Genomic DNA, 16,905 nt, shown 5'->3' with positions numbered 1-16,905 from the left:
TAGGACATTCCATCTATGCGTAGATGCTGAAAAAAAATTGAAGAGGTTTTGAACAAAGTTGAAAAAGATTACAACCTCCACACAAGCCTTTTCGGCCGCATAGCTGCCTACAAGATTAAGGGAATGTGCGACGCACGGAACATAATCTGCAAGGTGGTTTATTCGTTTAATCCTTGACTGTAATCCACTGTAAGGGCCCGACATGTTTGATGCATTGTCATAACTTTGGCCACGACAATTTCGAATGTCCAGTTTCAGATCTTGAAGAGACAAAAGGATTGCCTCTTCAAGACCTTCAGACTTGTGCGATATACGTGGCAAGAGTTTTACAAGCCGCTCTGTGGCACAAGCATCTTTTAGGGACACATACCGTAAAACTACCGCCAGCTGGTCACTATGTGACGCATCAGGTGTCGAATCAACAACCAGGGCAAAATATCGTGCTTGATTAATCTCATCAATTATTGTACGAAGCACCTCGTTGCTCATGACGGTAATAAATTCATTGCATACGTCTGATGACAAGTATGATACATTTCCTTTACCCTTATTGCCGTATTTAGTGAAATGTTGTGCTAAGAATGGATCAAACTCACTAATTAGCTCAAGGCATCCTAAATAAAGGCCATTGGAAGTTGAACCTAATTCTTGATTGTCACCTCGAAACGGAAGTCCTCTAGATGCCAAAAATTTTACAACTGTCACTATTCTAGTTAGAACGTCTCTCCAATACTTCACCTCTTGTTGATGCTGTGAAGAGACCAAGGACTCTACGGAAAGAGACTTTTTTCTTGAAATTAATTTAAGGACATTAATCCTGTGGTCATTTGATTGTTCGTGTGACTTGGCTAAAGTTAATGAATGTTTCCAGTCACAGAAACCTTCACAAAAAGAAGTTCTTTTATTTTCTGGTTGAAAGAGAAGACATGGAATGCAAAATACACAACCAGTGGATTTTGAATACAAAAGCCAATCTCTTCTAAAACGTTCTCCGTTCGGGATTTCGCCTGAAAACAAATTTACTGAAAGCTTACGGTTTTTTTTAACATCATTTTTATAGTACCGTTCTGACTTTGAAAAATCTGCTTGCAAATCTTGCTTGACATTTGAATTGATTATTTGAAGAACTTGTTCATCGTTTTTTGTGTCCCAAGTGGCCGGATCATCTAGTGTAAAATCAAAACTATTTCTAGAATATGGGTTTAGTGGTTCTACGGTAACCTGCTTAGGCCTACTAGGCGAATGATGTGTACGAGATGTGGTGGATGGTAAGGATAGTTCAGAAGCTGAACAAAAATTCTGATCATTTAAAGCTGGATTTATGTTATCTGAACATGATGAGGCAGAAGCTTCATTTTGAGGCAAGCTTTTTTGAGTGTCAACATTTTTGTCATTAGAATTATGTTGACTCGTATGAACATCAGATACAACGTTAAAGAAATTACTTATTCTAGGAACCTTTTTTAGGAAGATCGCCTCTTGCGCTATTCTCTGATTTGCACGTTTACGGAATTCAGCGCCACTAGGTTTCTTTTTCTCACTCATAGTAGCCTACTACACACTAGTCACCAATCACATCAAAAAATAAGCAGCGAAGCGCTCGACTGAAAGAACTGATGCACGATGCACGTAAACAAACAGCGCAACCGTGGAAAGACCACGCCACAATAGACTGTCCAGTGTCTAATACCTGACTGTGGAGTCAAGAGACAAAAGGGATGTTGTGGTGAGGATGGTGGGGGGAGGCGGGCGGGCTAAAAATAGACACATGTAGAGCGGCGCGCTTCCGCTTTGTTCCGTCGTCTAGGACCGGCGCGGGCGCGGCGTTGAGGTCGGGTTGTGGTGGTGTATTTTACGCTGATACCCTCCCAATGATTAAATCGCTATTCGTAGTTTTTGTTTACAATTTGCCGCGATCTCCAGAAAATATTTGTTTATTTTAAACTATTATTAAAATTTTTATTTTTTTTATTATTTTTTTTCTTGCGCCCTCTTGGCGCCCCCAGGCTCGTGCGCCCCTGGGCACGTGCCCAGCGTGCCCATTTATAGAATCGGGCCTGACTCTACTCTATCCAGCCCCCTCTGTGGGTAATTTAAAAACAAAAAATTATACACTTAAATACATTAGTGCCTCATCTATTTAAAATGCCATGTTGAGAGAAGGTTAAAATTTTTAAACCATTAGCATCCATTAAATTTCTTCTTCTTCTTCTTTTTATATAGACATTACTCTGTCTGTTTTTCAATGTGCCTCCAGTAAGTTGTCATTCCATCTTTTTCGTGATCTTCCCACTATCGTCTTCCTATTGGGGAACCGTCTCCCGCCGTCCTTACTACTCTATTTGCTGTCATTCGGCTTATGTGGTCGTTCCATTCTACTCTTCTGCTTTCCACCCAATTATTAATGTTGTCCACAGCGTCTTACCATCGATTTTTCGCAATGTTTTCATCTCTGCTGTTTCTAGAATTCTTTTTGTCCTTTCTGTATTAGGTCGTGTTTCTGCCGCGTATGTCATTATTGGTCTGATGTATGTTTTGTAAATTCTGCCTTTCACTTCTTTTCCGATGTTTTTATTTCTCCATATTGTTTCATTCAGGCAACCTGCGGCTCTGTTTACTTTATTAACCTGACGTTCCACTTCTGTTTCGAGCTTTCCGTAGCTGCATAGTGTGATGCCTAGATATTTAAACTCCATGGCTTTTTCTATTATTTGACCCTCCAGCTCTACTTCACACCTTATTAGATCTGCTGTTATAACCATGCATTTAGTCTTTTTTGGGGAAATGAACATGTTAAATTTTCTAGCGGTTATATTAAATTCGTGCAGCATACGTTGTAAATCACCTTCACTTTGAGAGATTAGTATTGCGTCGTCTGCATAGCAGATTATTTTAAGTTGTTTTTCTTCCATTTGGTATCCTTTTTTTGTTCCTACTGTTTTTATTATTTCGTCCATGATCAGGTTGAACAACAGAGGACTCAGGGAATCTCCCTGTCTTATCCCATTGCCAGCTTCAATTGGGTCAGTTAGTTCTTTATCTACTTTTACTTTTATTGTGTTGTTCTGCTAGATATTTTCGATCGTTTTAATTATTCCTAGAGGTATAATATAATATAAATTCTCTTGCGTATAATAAATGGATAACGTCCTTTAATTTCACCCTGTCAAATGCCTTCTTAAGGTCCACGAAACATAAGTATGCCGGTTTGTTGTATTCTAACGATTTTTCTTGAATCTGCCTCATTATAAATATAGCGTCGGTGCATGATCTTCCCGACCTAAAACCTTGTTTTTCTTCTGCTAATGTTATAATTTTATTCAGTTTGTTTGTTATCACTTTGGTCGTTAATTTTAGTGTTGTGTTTAATAAATTAATTCTTTGTAATTCTCCGGGTCCGATTTTTCTCCCTTTTTGGAGAGAGGTATTAGGATGCTTGATCTCCATTCTTGTGGTATTCTATTTTGTTCTATTATTTTTTGGATTAGTTTTAATAATTGTTTGGTCAGGTCTTGTCCTCCATACTTTAGGAGTTCATTCGATATTCTGTTCCCTCCTGGTAATTTTCTATTTTTTAATTTCCTTAATGCTTTCGTCATCTCTGCTTCTTCAATATTTATTTCTTCGTTTCTTGGCACTTTATGTGTTGGTGGTGCGTTATCGTTATCTTTAGCAAACAAAGATCGAAAATAGTCTGCCCGAGTTTCCTTCTGACTGTGTTTCGTTTTTATTAGTTCGTTCATCTCTTTTCTTTGTCCTCTGATCATTCTCCATATTCCCTTTTGTGTTCCGTAGAAGTCGTATTCCAACTGTTTTGAGAAACTCTCCCAGTGTTCTCTTTTTATTTGTCTGACTAAAGTGTTTGTTTCGTTTCTAATTCTTTTATAGTGGTTGTATGCCTGTCATGTTTATTGTGTTCTGTATTGTAAAAAGGCTTTCTTCTTTTCTTCATATTTCATCTTCACTTCCTCTCGAAACCATGGGGTTTTCTTTTTTGATATATTGGTATTCGTTACTTTCCTCTCTCCAAGTGATTCTGTTGCTGCGATAATTATGTTACTTTTGAGTTTTTCCCAGCTTTCCTCGATGTTATCGTTTTCTAGTATTTCATTATCAGCAATCTTTTCTGATATTATTTTTCTATATAAGTACTCCGTGGATTCCGTATTAAACTTGATCAACTGATTAAGGATTTGTAATAAAGGTGTTTACTCTATAAGTCTAAAATATATTTTTATATAGTGTTATTATTGTCTTTATTTATCGGCTTTTCAGGCGATCAACGATCACTTTAATAGTAGTATGAGGACCAACTGCAGAAACACTGAGTTTATAATTTAGTCAATTAAAATCACATTTTTATATAAATTTAAGAATATGAGAATACATTGATAACAGTCATAAAGTGGCCGCAAATAGTGTGATTCAATTAAAAGTAATTAAAAAAAAACTAAGTTTTCAATCTAATAGCACATAAAACAACATCCAAAAATGTTATTCTACATCCTAACAGACTGAAAACAATGGGAAGCTTCTCTGGTAACACCTCCGAGGCTTCTACAATTTGCAAGCCATAACGGATGCTGAGACTAAAGAAGATGAGGGAATTTTACAATTTATAATTCACGTCCCATCTGCTCAGCGCGGTAAAGTTCCAACGAGAATGGTTCCCTTCGTAGTCCAATCGGAGTACACATGTAAATCAAAAATGAATAACCATTTTCAATTTCGTTGAAACACAAAACTGCAGCCGCATCATTATTCCAGTTCAATAAGAAATTGCAGCAAGCACCTCTACCGGTTTCGAAACTTATTAGGCTCTCATCAGGAGGCACATATGCTGCTCTCTTTGACCCAACTAGAACAAACCCTGGCGTGTAGTCACGGATTTCAACGGACGAAATGGCAGGGATGCCCTAGCGGCAACTGCTATCAAAAAACTAAGTTTTCATTCTAATAGCACATAAAACAACATCCAAAAATGTTATTCTACATCCTACCAGACTGAAGACAATGGGAACCTGCTCCGAGGCTTCTACAATTTGCAAGCCATAACGGATGCTGAGACTAAGGAAGATAAAGGAATTTTAAAATTTATAATTCACGTCCCATCTGCATTGATAGCAGTTGCATCTAGGGCATCCCTGCCATTTCGTTCGTTGCAATCCGTGACTGCACGCAATATTCGTGGAAAAATGGCCGCAAATTAGGGTTACCAGCTGTTAAAAATGCAAGGTATCGACATCAGAAATAAAGTGAAAGAAAGCTCGCGCGCAACGCCATCGGTTTGATAAGATGACTGCTTTAAAAACTAGCATTCGCTATCACACGCTATTGTTAACATTGTCAAACCAGTGGCGTTGCGCGCTAGCTTTCTTTAGATTTTTTTTTCAAAAATAAATTATTATTTATTTAATTAAGACTAGTTGGGGCCAGGGTGCATCTTTGTTATCTGTTATCAATGTATTCTTTCATTCTTATATTTATATGAAAATGTGATTTTAATTAACTAACTTATGAACGTAGTGATTATTTAGTGGTATCTTAGATTATAATATTTACATGTGACGATACTACGTGTTATTAACAGGTTGACTGCCAGGCGGTCGTATACGACCGACAGTTCTTCATGCCACGGCGGTCGTATACGACCAATTTGATACGTCTGTGATATAGTTCCTGTTTTGCCAGAGGTCGTGTAGAGAAGCGGATTTACTGCAGTATTCGATCGCTGTGGCATACAGTCGTCGCATATACATAACAATTTTCATTTTGGCAGAATAATGGAGACTGAAATGATATCGAAATTTTGACATGCATTTATTTTGAGTAAATAATATAAAATGTAATCAACTATTTCTAATGGGAATAAGCCACAATTTTACCAAAAAAATTATTTTATTAACGTTTCATTTAATTTAATTTAAATTTCATTTAATCAGTAGTATTTTGTATTTTGACAACGAAACCCGATTTGGGCTTCGAAACGTTAATAAAATCATTTTTTTGGTAAAATTGTGGCTTATTCCCATTAGAAATAGTTGATTATAAAAATGCCACAGGAAAATAGCTTCAGAACAACATAAAAATGTAAAGAATATTAATTATTCCAAATAGACAAGGCGAAACGGCGGGTTCTTTGGAGAAAATATTCCAATGAGATTTTTCTGCATAATCACATTCGTAAGACATTCCAGAATAAAATTCAAGAACTCGCCCAAGGGAAAAGTGATTTAAATTTTTTTTAACAATTTTTTTAATCAAATTGCCAAAATCAATATTTATGGCCAGAACAATTTTTTTTTAGGTTTTTTGGATCATTCTGGATAAAAAAGGTCTTCTATAATTTTTCTCTAAAGTTAATCGTTTTCGAGGTAAAAGGATTTTAAAATTGAAAAAAAAAACGAAAAATGGTGATCTTTAAGACTTAATAACTCGGTTAAAAGTTATTACTATGAAAGTCAGAAAGTAACTAAATTAAAGTTTAAAGCCCCCCTACAAGATCCTGAAGAAATTTTTGTCATTATTTGATTACTAAGCTGTTATTTTTAAGTAAAAATAATGGGCACCATGCACGTATTAGGCGGCCGTCCATGATGAGTGCGAAAGAGATACCATTCAGGCAGTACAATGGCGCATCTCACTCGCACTCACATTTACAGCCGCGTCAATACGACCTTACCACTCATTATTAATAATTAAAAATAACAGCTTAGTAATAAATTAATGACACAAATTTCTTCATTATCATCATGAGGGGGCTTTCAGTTTGATTCAGTCACTTTCTGACTTTCATAATAATCATTTTTAACCTAGTTATTAAGTCTTAAAAATGTCCATTTTCGCGTTTTTCAAATTTTAAATTGCTTATAGCTCGAAAACGATCAACTTTAGAGAAAAATGAAAAGAGACCTTTTCTGCCCGGAATGATCAGAAATATCTATAAAAAAATTCTCCGGGCCGAAGATATTAATTTTTGCAATTTGATTAAAAAAAATTGGTAAAAAAAATTGGACCACTTTTCGTGTGGACGACTTCTTGAACCTTATTCTGGGTGTCTCACGAATGTGATTATGCAAAAAAATGTCACGGGTATATTTTTTCCAACGAACCCGGCGTTTTCGCCTTGTCTAAAACTAAATAACATACAAAAGTTAAATAAGAACATGAAAGAAATTAAAAATGATCAGTTATTTGGAATGTTTGTCGAAACAATCTAAACAATGGTGTGGTTGACCTTCACAAGAAGTGTCACAGTAGGTTACTACTTTTTTGACCCGATTTTTTGTTATGTTTCCCCGAATCTGCTCTTTATAACAACCTTTACTGTATTTTTTCTTTTTATCAAACGGATTTTTCACCAAAGCACATTATATAGAGGTTCCACAGTAAAACCACTCCTATGTCGGCGCTTTAATCTCAAGAAGTAATACCGGCAGTACGCAATTGGTAATTCACCAGTGGTGGATGCGGGTTTTCCCTGTAAAAATCCGTACGTTTCTATGCGACTAGAAATGCGAGAGTGGGGCAAAAGCGACTAAGAACTTTGCGCGGTCGCCAGGCGCGACTACAGATTTTACTTCCAATTTCTCGGAGAGTGGTTCTACTGTCCCTCTTTATGCTGTGTCTTAAGCTTAAGACGAGCCTTAAGCTCAACTTACTAAACATACGCGTGGCACTATTGAGCCTTAGATCAATTTTCAGTTTGTCACAATGGATTTCCACGTGGATTGCATCATAAACTTCGTCTCAGTTAAGACGTCCTTAGATAAAAATCGAAAACTATGAATCTATTAGCTGAGCTGGACTAAGTTTGAGCTTAAGATTTGTTGGTGAAACCAGGCATAAAAGGCTAAGTTTTAAATTTCTTTGTTCTAAAACTTTGCGATGCACAAATGCGCACCTTTTCCTTTGAAAAATTCATAACCTTTATCATAATAAGAATTATAGCTTGAAATATGTATGGTTGTCTTCAAAAATATTAGAGCTATATACTGTGAAAATTTTAGAAAACAAATAATAAAATGGATCAGAGTTGCAGCGAGGTAAAGGCAAAAAACGTGATTTTATTTTATTTTTTATTTTTATGGTAAAATTGCGATTTTGACAATGTTCCCCCACATGAAATCAAAAACATACAGTATGTCTAAAATTGGCCATTCACCTCTCCGTGGTCAGTACCTGGTCATTTTGGGGTTGCCTGCCGCTCACCTACATGGGCGTAGTGATTCTTTAGTGGTATTTTAGACTATAATATTTACATGTGACTATACTACGTGAAGGGTTAAGGGAAAAAACAAGGAATGTCTATCTTTGTTTTGAGAAAATAGGAAATTTAATGTTTGTGACTACATATCTATAATAAACCATTGCACTGAAGAAGTAGTATTTATTTTTATTTAGTAAACTTAAAGTACATTGTATTTAATACACAAACATATTTTAACCAAAATTTTTAAAGAACATAGATAAAAAAAATTAAAAAATACCTAACTACAAATAAAAACTGAACAAAACAAGGACCGTCCAAACATCACGTTGTATTTTACATTACATTATTATTTTACGTTACAAACATTAGTTGGACCAGCTGACAGAAAGGCTGAAAACAAAATTATGGCAACAAAAATGGCAATAAAAATTATAACAAAAGGCAATGCAATATTTTTTTGATAGTCGAATGCAATGATCGCCTGATTTTTTTGACTTTTTGCGAGCAGCTTTTTTAAAATTATAGAATGTCTCTGCCTTACGTTTGTGTAACTCATTGTGAATTGTTAATTTACGAATTTCTGCAGCAACCTTGTCATAATTTATTAATTTTAATTTCGCCTGGAATTCATCACATGCTGAACATGTGTCTGATCTTGGGTAACCAAAGGACAAATTAAATTTCGTGTTAAAAATTTGCCGATATGTAACGTAAGAAACTTTAATGGTCGGATGTTTTTCTGTGAACAAGTTGAACATTTTTGTAATGTTCAAACTCTGTGGTAAATACTTTTTCTTAGATTCGTTTAAAATGTAATGGGATAATCTAGTTTTAAAAGACTTTATGTGGTTATATATTGCTTCACGCGATTCTGGATGCAACTTTCTGTACTGGGAAGTATGCTTACCACGTTTGTCTTTTCCAGAAGTTCCTGTAGCTTTTAAATTTTTTTGTAGGTGTTCAATTTTGCCCTTAGTTACACCATGTATTGACATAAATACTTTAAAACACACATTATTTTCTTGGGAAACTCCATTACGCTTATTGGCCGTGCCGTTTCTAACACTTCAGGATTTTGAGCTGTGATTGTACACAGAAGGATCCTGAAGATACTATGAACAGACAAAGTCACCAATGAAGAAGTACTATTGCTACGGAGGATGAACAAAACCGCAAATTTATTCAAAATCGTGAAAGGCCCTACTTGGGACTTGAGAAATCAAGGCAGATACGAGCTATTCCAATGCAGTTTACAAGGTAAAATTGAAGGAAAGGAGCCCCAGGACGAAGAAGAATATCCTGCCTTGCTAACCTGAGAGCATGGTATAGAAAGATTTTAACACAACTATTCCGTATCCAACCAACAAAGTCATCATCGCCAGAATGATCGTCAACGTTCGGAACGGACAGGCAGCCTAAGAAGAAGAAGTTTCTAGCAAACATAAACAAAGGAAACTAAACGATTAAACTCGAAATAAAAACGTAGTAAATTTTTGTTTTCGTTCAAGTGGACTCTCCTTGTTTTTATCTTTCACTTGTGGACATTTCCAGTTTTTATCCTTCGCAGTACTATTTTAAATAGGCATATTTATCGGACGGTCTAAGTTATTATCTACCAGTCTACTGTAAGTAGTAAATACATAAAATATCTGTTAGATAGTGTCACTATCTCAATTTCTTATAAAGTGTGACATTCCCTGTTTTTTCTTTCACCCTTCACGTGTTATTAACCCGGCATTGGTCGCTAGGTAGGTTGTTACGCGAGTGATCGTACGTGAGATTTTCTCTCACATATCCAACTTTTGCCTTTCCTTACAAAATTTTACAAAACAGATGAGGTTTTATCAACGATACAGCCATTTGCTTTAAAAAGACACAACGTTTTTCTGTTTTATTATTATTATCTTTATATAAAATGTGACTATTGATGCCGCCAATATTTAACATTGAAAAATACATGGTAAGTGACCATCTACAACTAACCGGTGAAACAGAATATAGGATTTTCATATCATCGACCACATTCACGGCGCCTTTTATTACATCCTAAAAGGATATTATTTTAGGTTTTAAGGGGAAAAATAAAATTAATTTTTATACACAGTTGGTGACGCCGGTGGTCGCTTGATGAGAGAATCTCTCACATGAAGCGCACTGACTCAACAATATGGTGATACTAAGTAAACTGAGTCACTATCTGAGTGGACGAGTCTATTAGATTGTCGAGGGAGGATAGTTAGGAGACTAGAAGGAATTACAGCGCGTATAATTTCCCAGAAAAGTTGTGCGCAATTTTCTGAAACCCTGAGAGAAAATCTCATATAGCGACCACTGGCGGGTTAAACTAAAAAAGCTTGTATGACTTACCTTTAATTTGATCCGGGGGTGTATCGGACTTGAAGAGCGCAGTCTCGTGGCGCGGCCCCACGCTGAAGAAGATCCGCACATACGACGCGGGGTGGTCCATGAGCGATGACGCACCGCCGAGTACCGACTCATCGCTCGTTGCGAGACCCCAATGACGCGCCTTCTGCGGCTCCTCTTGCCCTTCGACCACGTGACGCCACTGACGATTCTACTTCTGATTTAACGCGCTCGATGAATATTATGACGGTGGATCTCTCCTGATCAACGGTGACCACCATTTTATACCTGAAACAATAACAAAAACTATTTAATTCTGAAGATCTAGATAGAGTATAGTACATTGTTGTTTAGTTATAAAATATACAATGGTAGTCGTTCTAGACCGATCAAAGAACAATCTGACCAAATAAAAGTAACTTTCGTTCTATAGAGTTTTTTCACTAAGTCAATACTTTTCGAGTTATTTGCGAGGGAATATGTTCATTTTTAACAAAAGAAAAACATGTTTTTGGACGGTTTTTTGCAAAAAGTAAGTACTATATCGAAAACTATATTGTAAGTAAAAATATAGCTTATAACAAAGTAAAAAATGGTGTATGCATGAAGTCTGTTTAACCAGTAGAAGCGGAGTTGTAACTAATAAAAAGTAGGTTCTTATTCGTCCAATTCCAAATCGAATATGTCAACGTGAAATAACCAAAAACGGAGCACTTTCCAGGAAAAACTTATTATAATTTTTTTAAAGTGGATCTCTCCTGATCCACTTTAAACCTTTCCGGAACCGTGCTACAAAAACTTATGCTTTAGGCCGTGTGGGGTAACTATGGTACCTCACTTAAATACTCTAATCAATCATTTAAATTATACATTATTATTTGGAAAGTTATAAAGTAAAGCAATACTAATTGAAATAATTTTTTTTTATTATTAAACAATTAACTTTTTTTTATTTTGACCTTTTATTAGAATTTGCTCTTATTCATTATTTTTCAGTCAGGACATACCAATTGTCTACTATCTTCTCGATGTATGCTGCAAATGGGTTTTCTGAATGTACTGAATGTACATGGATATTATAATTATAATTTAAATTTTAGTAGAAAATTTAAATTATATCTAATAATTTTTATAAAAAAACGATTTGGTAATGTATACTCTAAGATTACCTGGAGAGAGAAAAAAAATATATTTTGAAAAGTTATAAAAACAAAATCGCATTTGAGGTACCTAAAATACCCCGCACGATCACGGAAAGGTTAAAAAAATATTTTTATTTTAAAAAAACCTGTAACATTAAAAGTAAGTGAGTTACGCTCAAAATATTGCTGGTCGATTTTATTTTTTGGTAAATAATTCACGAAAATCACCCTCTAATTAGCTTCCCAAATAAAATTTATTGCTACCGGGTTACAAGTTACGTTTCTTATGTATTATTTATATGATCTGTAAGTTTCATTGGTTCAAACTGTTCGCTTATGAAAAAAATTGGTTTTAAAATAAAAAAAAATTCTAAGTTTGTAAAAAATTCCATTTTTTTTTCAAATTTACTTAAAAATTATTAGTAATAACAAAAATCTCAAAGAGTAATGAAATGTACGTTTTGTTTTCTGAATATTTTGGATTTTTTGTTTTCCTGGTAGACAAAAAATGGTTATGCTTTGACTGTTCAAAATTTGCATACACTCGTGATTAGTGACTCGTTCAAGCCATTTTAACTACAGCCTTTTCAAAAACAAACACTTTGAACCGATGAAACTTACAGATCATATAAAGAATACATAAGCGAAGTAACTACAAAGCACTGGGTGCTTTAAAATTTTTAAAGCACTGCACTTAAAAGTTAAATGTCAAATTTTGAAAGCAAACGTCAAAATATTTATATTTAATTTATTAACATTAATATTATTAGTACCTATACCTAGTTTTCATATACCTATATTTTTGGACTTTTGGACTATTTTGGACAAGGAAAACTCATTCTAATTTGGTAAGTAGTTTTTATTATAATCATATTGTAATTATACATTAAGATTAGGTTGAAATACAGTAGAGCGTCGATTATCCGAACTAATTGGGGGACATAGGTGTTCGGAAAACCGATTTGTTCGGATAACCGAACTACAATATATTGATATATATTTGTAGTCATACATATTTATCCACAAGGGAATAAAAGCCATATTTATATACCTACATATTTATTTATACCTTGATAATGACAACTAGCAACTAAACAAAAAAGTGCAGTCTTTGCAACAACATAATTATTTTTGGATACAATATTGAAGAAAATTGAAGATATTTTAAGCGTCAATTACTAACGCTTGCTCGGTATTCGAGTGCGGGACGCGGGAGTCGATAGTTCGAATAAGCGGTCGTTCGGTTGATCGACGTTCGGACAATCGACGCTCTACTGTACATTTATTTGCTCAAGAATGGGGATTTTAGGGAGAAATCCCAAATTAGGTCCGATTTTTATTTTTAAATTATTATTTTTTGGCGTAGATGTATTTATCTAGTAGGTATGTAATGCTTTGATTTACATACTTAATTTGATTACCAACAAAAGTTCTACCAATCTTCATCTAATATATTGTTTTCTTACTGTTTTGTTATATTTTAATATTTTCTTCCACAAAATTTAAACTACATAATTTAATTATATTCAAAACAACTGTCAAACAGTAAAACGTTCGGTTACCCTATTTTTCCACATGACAAATAATGTGGAATTGGACGAGTGAGTCTAGGCTTCGATTACGAATCAAAGCGCCCCGAAATTCACGGGTTCGATTCCCGATGCAAGTTTTTATTTTTTGATTTTTTATGCATTTTATGATTGTAAGTATATTTGTTATATAATTTTTTTTTCAGAAAATGAATATTTAAAATTTTTGCCAACAATTATTATCGTTCAGAAATCATTTTTTCTTTGTGGCATTTTTCAATGTGTTTGTGTGCGTTTTATTCTTTTATTTTTTTAAATTTTTGGTATTGTCTTAGAAATCACATATTATGTAGTAGAAGTATAACTTCTTACGTGCGTACAAAGTACACACACATTCTTTTTTCATACAGAACAAGTAAAAACTTCGTTTGTATAATGAGAAACTATTAAAAAGTCATCCAAAAGGATTCGCAAAACGTTTTTCGATCTAGATCAGATCATCTTCGAAGACCTTTTGCGAATCCTTTTGGATGACTTTTTAATAATTTTTTCAATAAACTTTTTATTCCATATTATACAAACGAGGTTTTTACTTGTTCTGTATGATTTTTAATTATGGTATACAGCCAGCTACTGGGACTTTTCCATTGACTTTACAATATTTGTTCTACAAACGTGTTAAAAATGCAATAAGTAATACAGTTTAAATTAAATTTAAAAAACCTTTTAAAAAACGTTTAATACATTAAAAGGAGATAGTTTTAAATTGCATCGTATTTTTATTACGGACTTTAGCAACCATTGTTGACTTAATTGTTTATGGAAATTTTGAAGCATCTGTCAGACGTCTGTTATTTTTGTAAATGCAAAATGCAAAAAAATATCGTAGAAAAAGATCAGTTTTAAGATATTTGCATTTTTAACACGTTTGTAGAAAAATAACTCTTAAAGTACAATTGTCGTTAAATCCCAATAAAAAGCGTAAATAATATAAAATTTCCACAACAAAATAGCTTTAGAACAACAATATTTTTTTAATAATTTTTCCCGCCAATTTCATCTATACTTTATAAAAACGTGACTGCAAATATTCGCTGAAAGGTTATTTTCAGACTCCTTCTACTGACGTCTAATTATACGTTATTCACAAAAAAGAAAATGAACTAATATCGGAGGTATAAAATCAGTATTAGAAATGCCGATAAGGAATATTTTAAGAGGAGAGGTTTCAACAAAAGTTTAATATTCAGGTCAGAGTCGTTCCTCGGCTTAAAATTCTTTTGTGGACGAAAAAAAATAGGAAAAAAAATAAATCCTGTCATTTCTTAACTCTGTGAATATACGTAATGGGGTGAAGTTCCAGTGTCAACAGATTTTATAAATAGAGAAAAATATACAGGGTTGGGATAGAGTATGCAACGAACTAAATATCTTTGAAACAAAAAAGACGACATTCGTGTAACATTACACGCAAGTAGAGTGACAAATAATGCACCTGAAGCTGTATCTCTTGTTTTATTCTACTTCTGGTTTCACCGGAAATATCCTCAATTTATTTAATTTAACCCTTTATATTTTTGTACATTTCGAAAGAACTTCGTTCTGCTAAATTACACATACCAATCTTGGTATTAGAATCAATTTGTTAAACCGAGAAATAAATAATTTTAAAATTAAAGAATAGATAAATTTTCGCAAAAGTTCACTTTCCCATAATGTGGAACACAATTATTCTATTTACTATTCTAACGGTAGTAAAAACTAAACCCGCGTCTTGTGTTTTTTTTTATATTAAAACAATACAGTAATATCATTGTAATATAATTAAATACGTTATTTAAATACGGATAATTAAAGACATTAATACAAAGAACAAAACCAGAATTAAAGTCGAGAATGAACTAACATTGGAAGTAGAAATCAACTCGGGAATCAGACAAGGGGATAGCTTGAGCCCATTGCTTTTTAATTTAGTAATGGACAAAATCATAGAAAACATTGAAGGTACTGGAAAAGGATATAATATGGCAGAAAAACAAATAAAAATCCTCTGTTATGCTTGAGACGAAATCTTATTCTCCGATAACGAGGATATCCTACAGCGAATTGCACAAATTTTCAATACAGTGGCGAAGAACTACAACATGAAAATATCAACAGCTAAGACAAAATCTCTAGTACTGTCAAGGGAACCCATAAGATGCAAATTAGTAATTAATAACGAACTAATTGAGATTCCGATATCTGTGAGTTGAAATATGCAGTTATGGAGATATTAAAGAGAGCGTTCGAAAGCAAGCAAATAAAGCAAATTACGTGTCAGGATGTCTGAGGCACGTTATCTGCAGAAATAAAGATATGAAGCTGGAAGGAAAAGTACGCATATACAAATCATGTGTAAAAACGATCATGACATACTCGATAGAAACAAGATGTGACACAGCAGAAACCAAGAGAATACTGAGAACATCAGAAAATAAGAACGTTGAGGTCAATAACTGGGAAACACTGAGAGACAGAATACCGAACGACAGAAAGAGAGATCTCTGTAACATACAAGATATAGTACGGTGGGTAAGACAGAGACGACGAGAGTGAAATCAGCATGTGACGAGAATGGACAGCGAGAGAATAGCCCGTATTCGAAACCAACAGGCAAGAGACTAAGAGGAAGGCCCTTTAAAAGGTAGCGAGATAGCTGGCAGTCAACATCACAGCTAGGAATACAAGCTCAAAATCGGTTAAGAACAGGCCAAGAGGCCTAGTATAAGAAGAAGAAGTAATAAATAAAAGAGTACTATCTAGTAGGTTACTTCTGACAAATCAAATTGTCATTAACAAGTTGTAGAATAAAAATGATACCTTTAAGTGAAAATATCGTGTTGGAATAATAAGAATCATTGGTTATGGTGATCGTGTTAGGACAGCATCCAAAAAGGTTGAAGGTTTGAATAAGCATTGTCCAAAATATACTTATAGACCAATTTTTACACACGCAAACTTAACTGGTGACAACTATTTATAACCAAATTATTCCTGGACTTCAACAGAATACCTCAAAATTTTTAGTTTTAGTAAGAGCGAGCGCTGCCCTACTACTTTAACGGGTTAAACATTTTTTAGATACGAATTTTTCAAATCGACGTATTGGAGGTAGAGGACTCATAGAGTGGCCAGGTCCTTGTCCAGAAATGTTTCTTAAGATTTTCTAGAATCACGTATTACGATTAGGTGATCAATATGGTTCAGGATTTGAAACAAAGAATTATTCATGAATGTGAACTAATACGTGAAGAAGTCTAGAAAGAGTGACTCACGAATTTAGTAATAGGCTTGCACGTTGTCAAGAGGTAAAGGAAGAGCAGTTTGAACCCTTTAAGTGATTTTTTCAATTAATGATTTTATTGGTTTTAGTAAATAAATAATTTACCTTTGCTGTAAAGGTTTTCTATCAATTTTTTTTCTACCAAACTTGGCATTAGGGTGGAACGAAAAAGGCCAGAAAAATAAAAGAAAAGAAAAATTATTGTGGCTATCGTTTAAAAGTTGTGTCAGGTGATGTAAACAATTGGTGCGAGAGCATTTTGAAATAAAAAAATATCTTGAGGTTCCATATTGGATTTGAAAAATGAAAACACATAAAAATTGTTTTTGTCGA

General features: G+C 34.1%; 1 protein-coding gene across 3 annotated transcripts in view; it reads right to left on the bottom strand.

Annotated features, from left to right (window-relative positions):
- The window catches only part of LOC126889574 (high affinity cGMP-specific 3',5'-cyclic phosphodiesterase 9A), a 1,727,652-nt gene that overhangs the window by 554,697 nt on the left and 1,156,050 nt on the right, over positions 1 to 16,905 (bottom strand). For all 3 annotated transcript variants that reach the window (XM_050657957.1, XM_050657959.1, XM_050657958.1), the window contains one exon: positions 10,580 to 10,864. In XM_050657957.1, the coding sequence (XP_050513914.1) occupies positions 10,580 to 10,679 (100 nt within the window). In that variant the 5' untranslated portion in view covers positions 10,680 to 10,864. The remainder of the gene's footprint in view (positions 1 to 10,579; positions 10,865 to 16,905) is intronic.

The sequence above is a fragment of the Diabrotica virgifera genome, chromosome 8 (genome assembly GCF_917563875.1).
Source record: "Diabrotica virgifera virgifera chromosome 8, PGI_DIABVI_V3a".
Taxonomy (NCBI): Eukaryota; Metazoa; Arthropoda; class Insecta; order Coleoptera; family Chrysomelidae; genus Diabrotica; species Diabrotica virgifera.
This window is presented reverse-complemented; position numbering and strand designations above follow the sequence as displayed.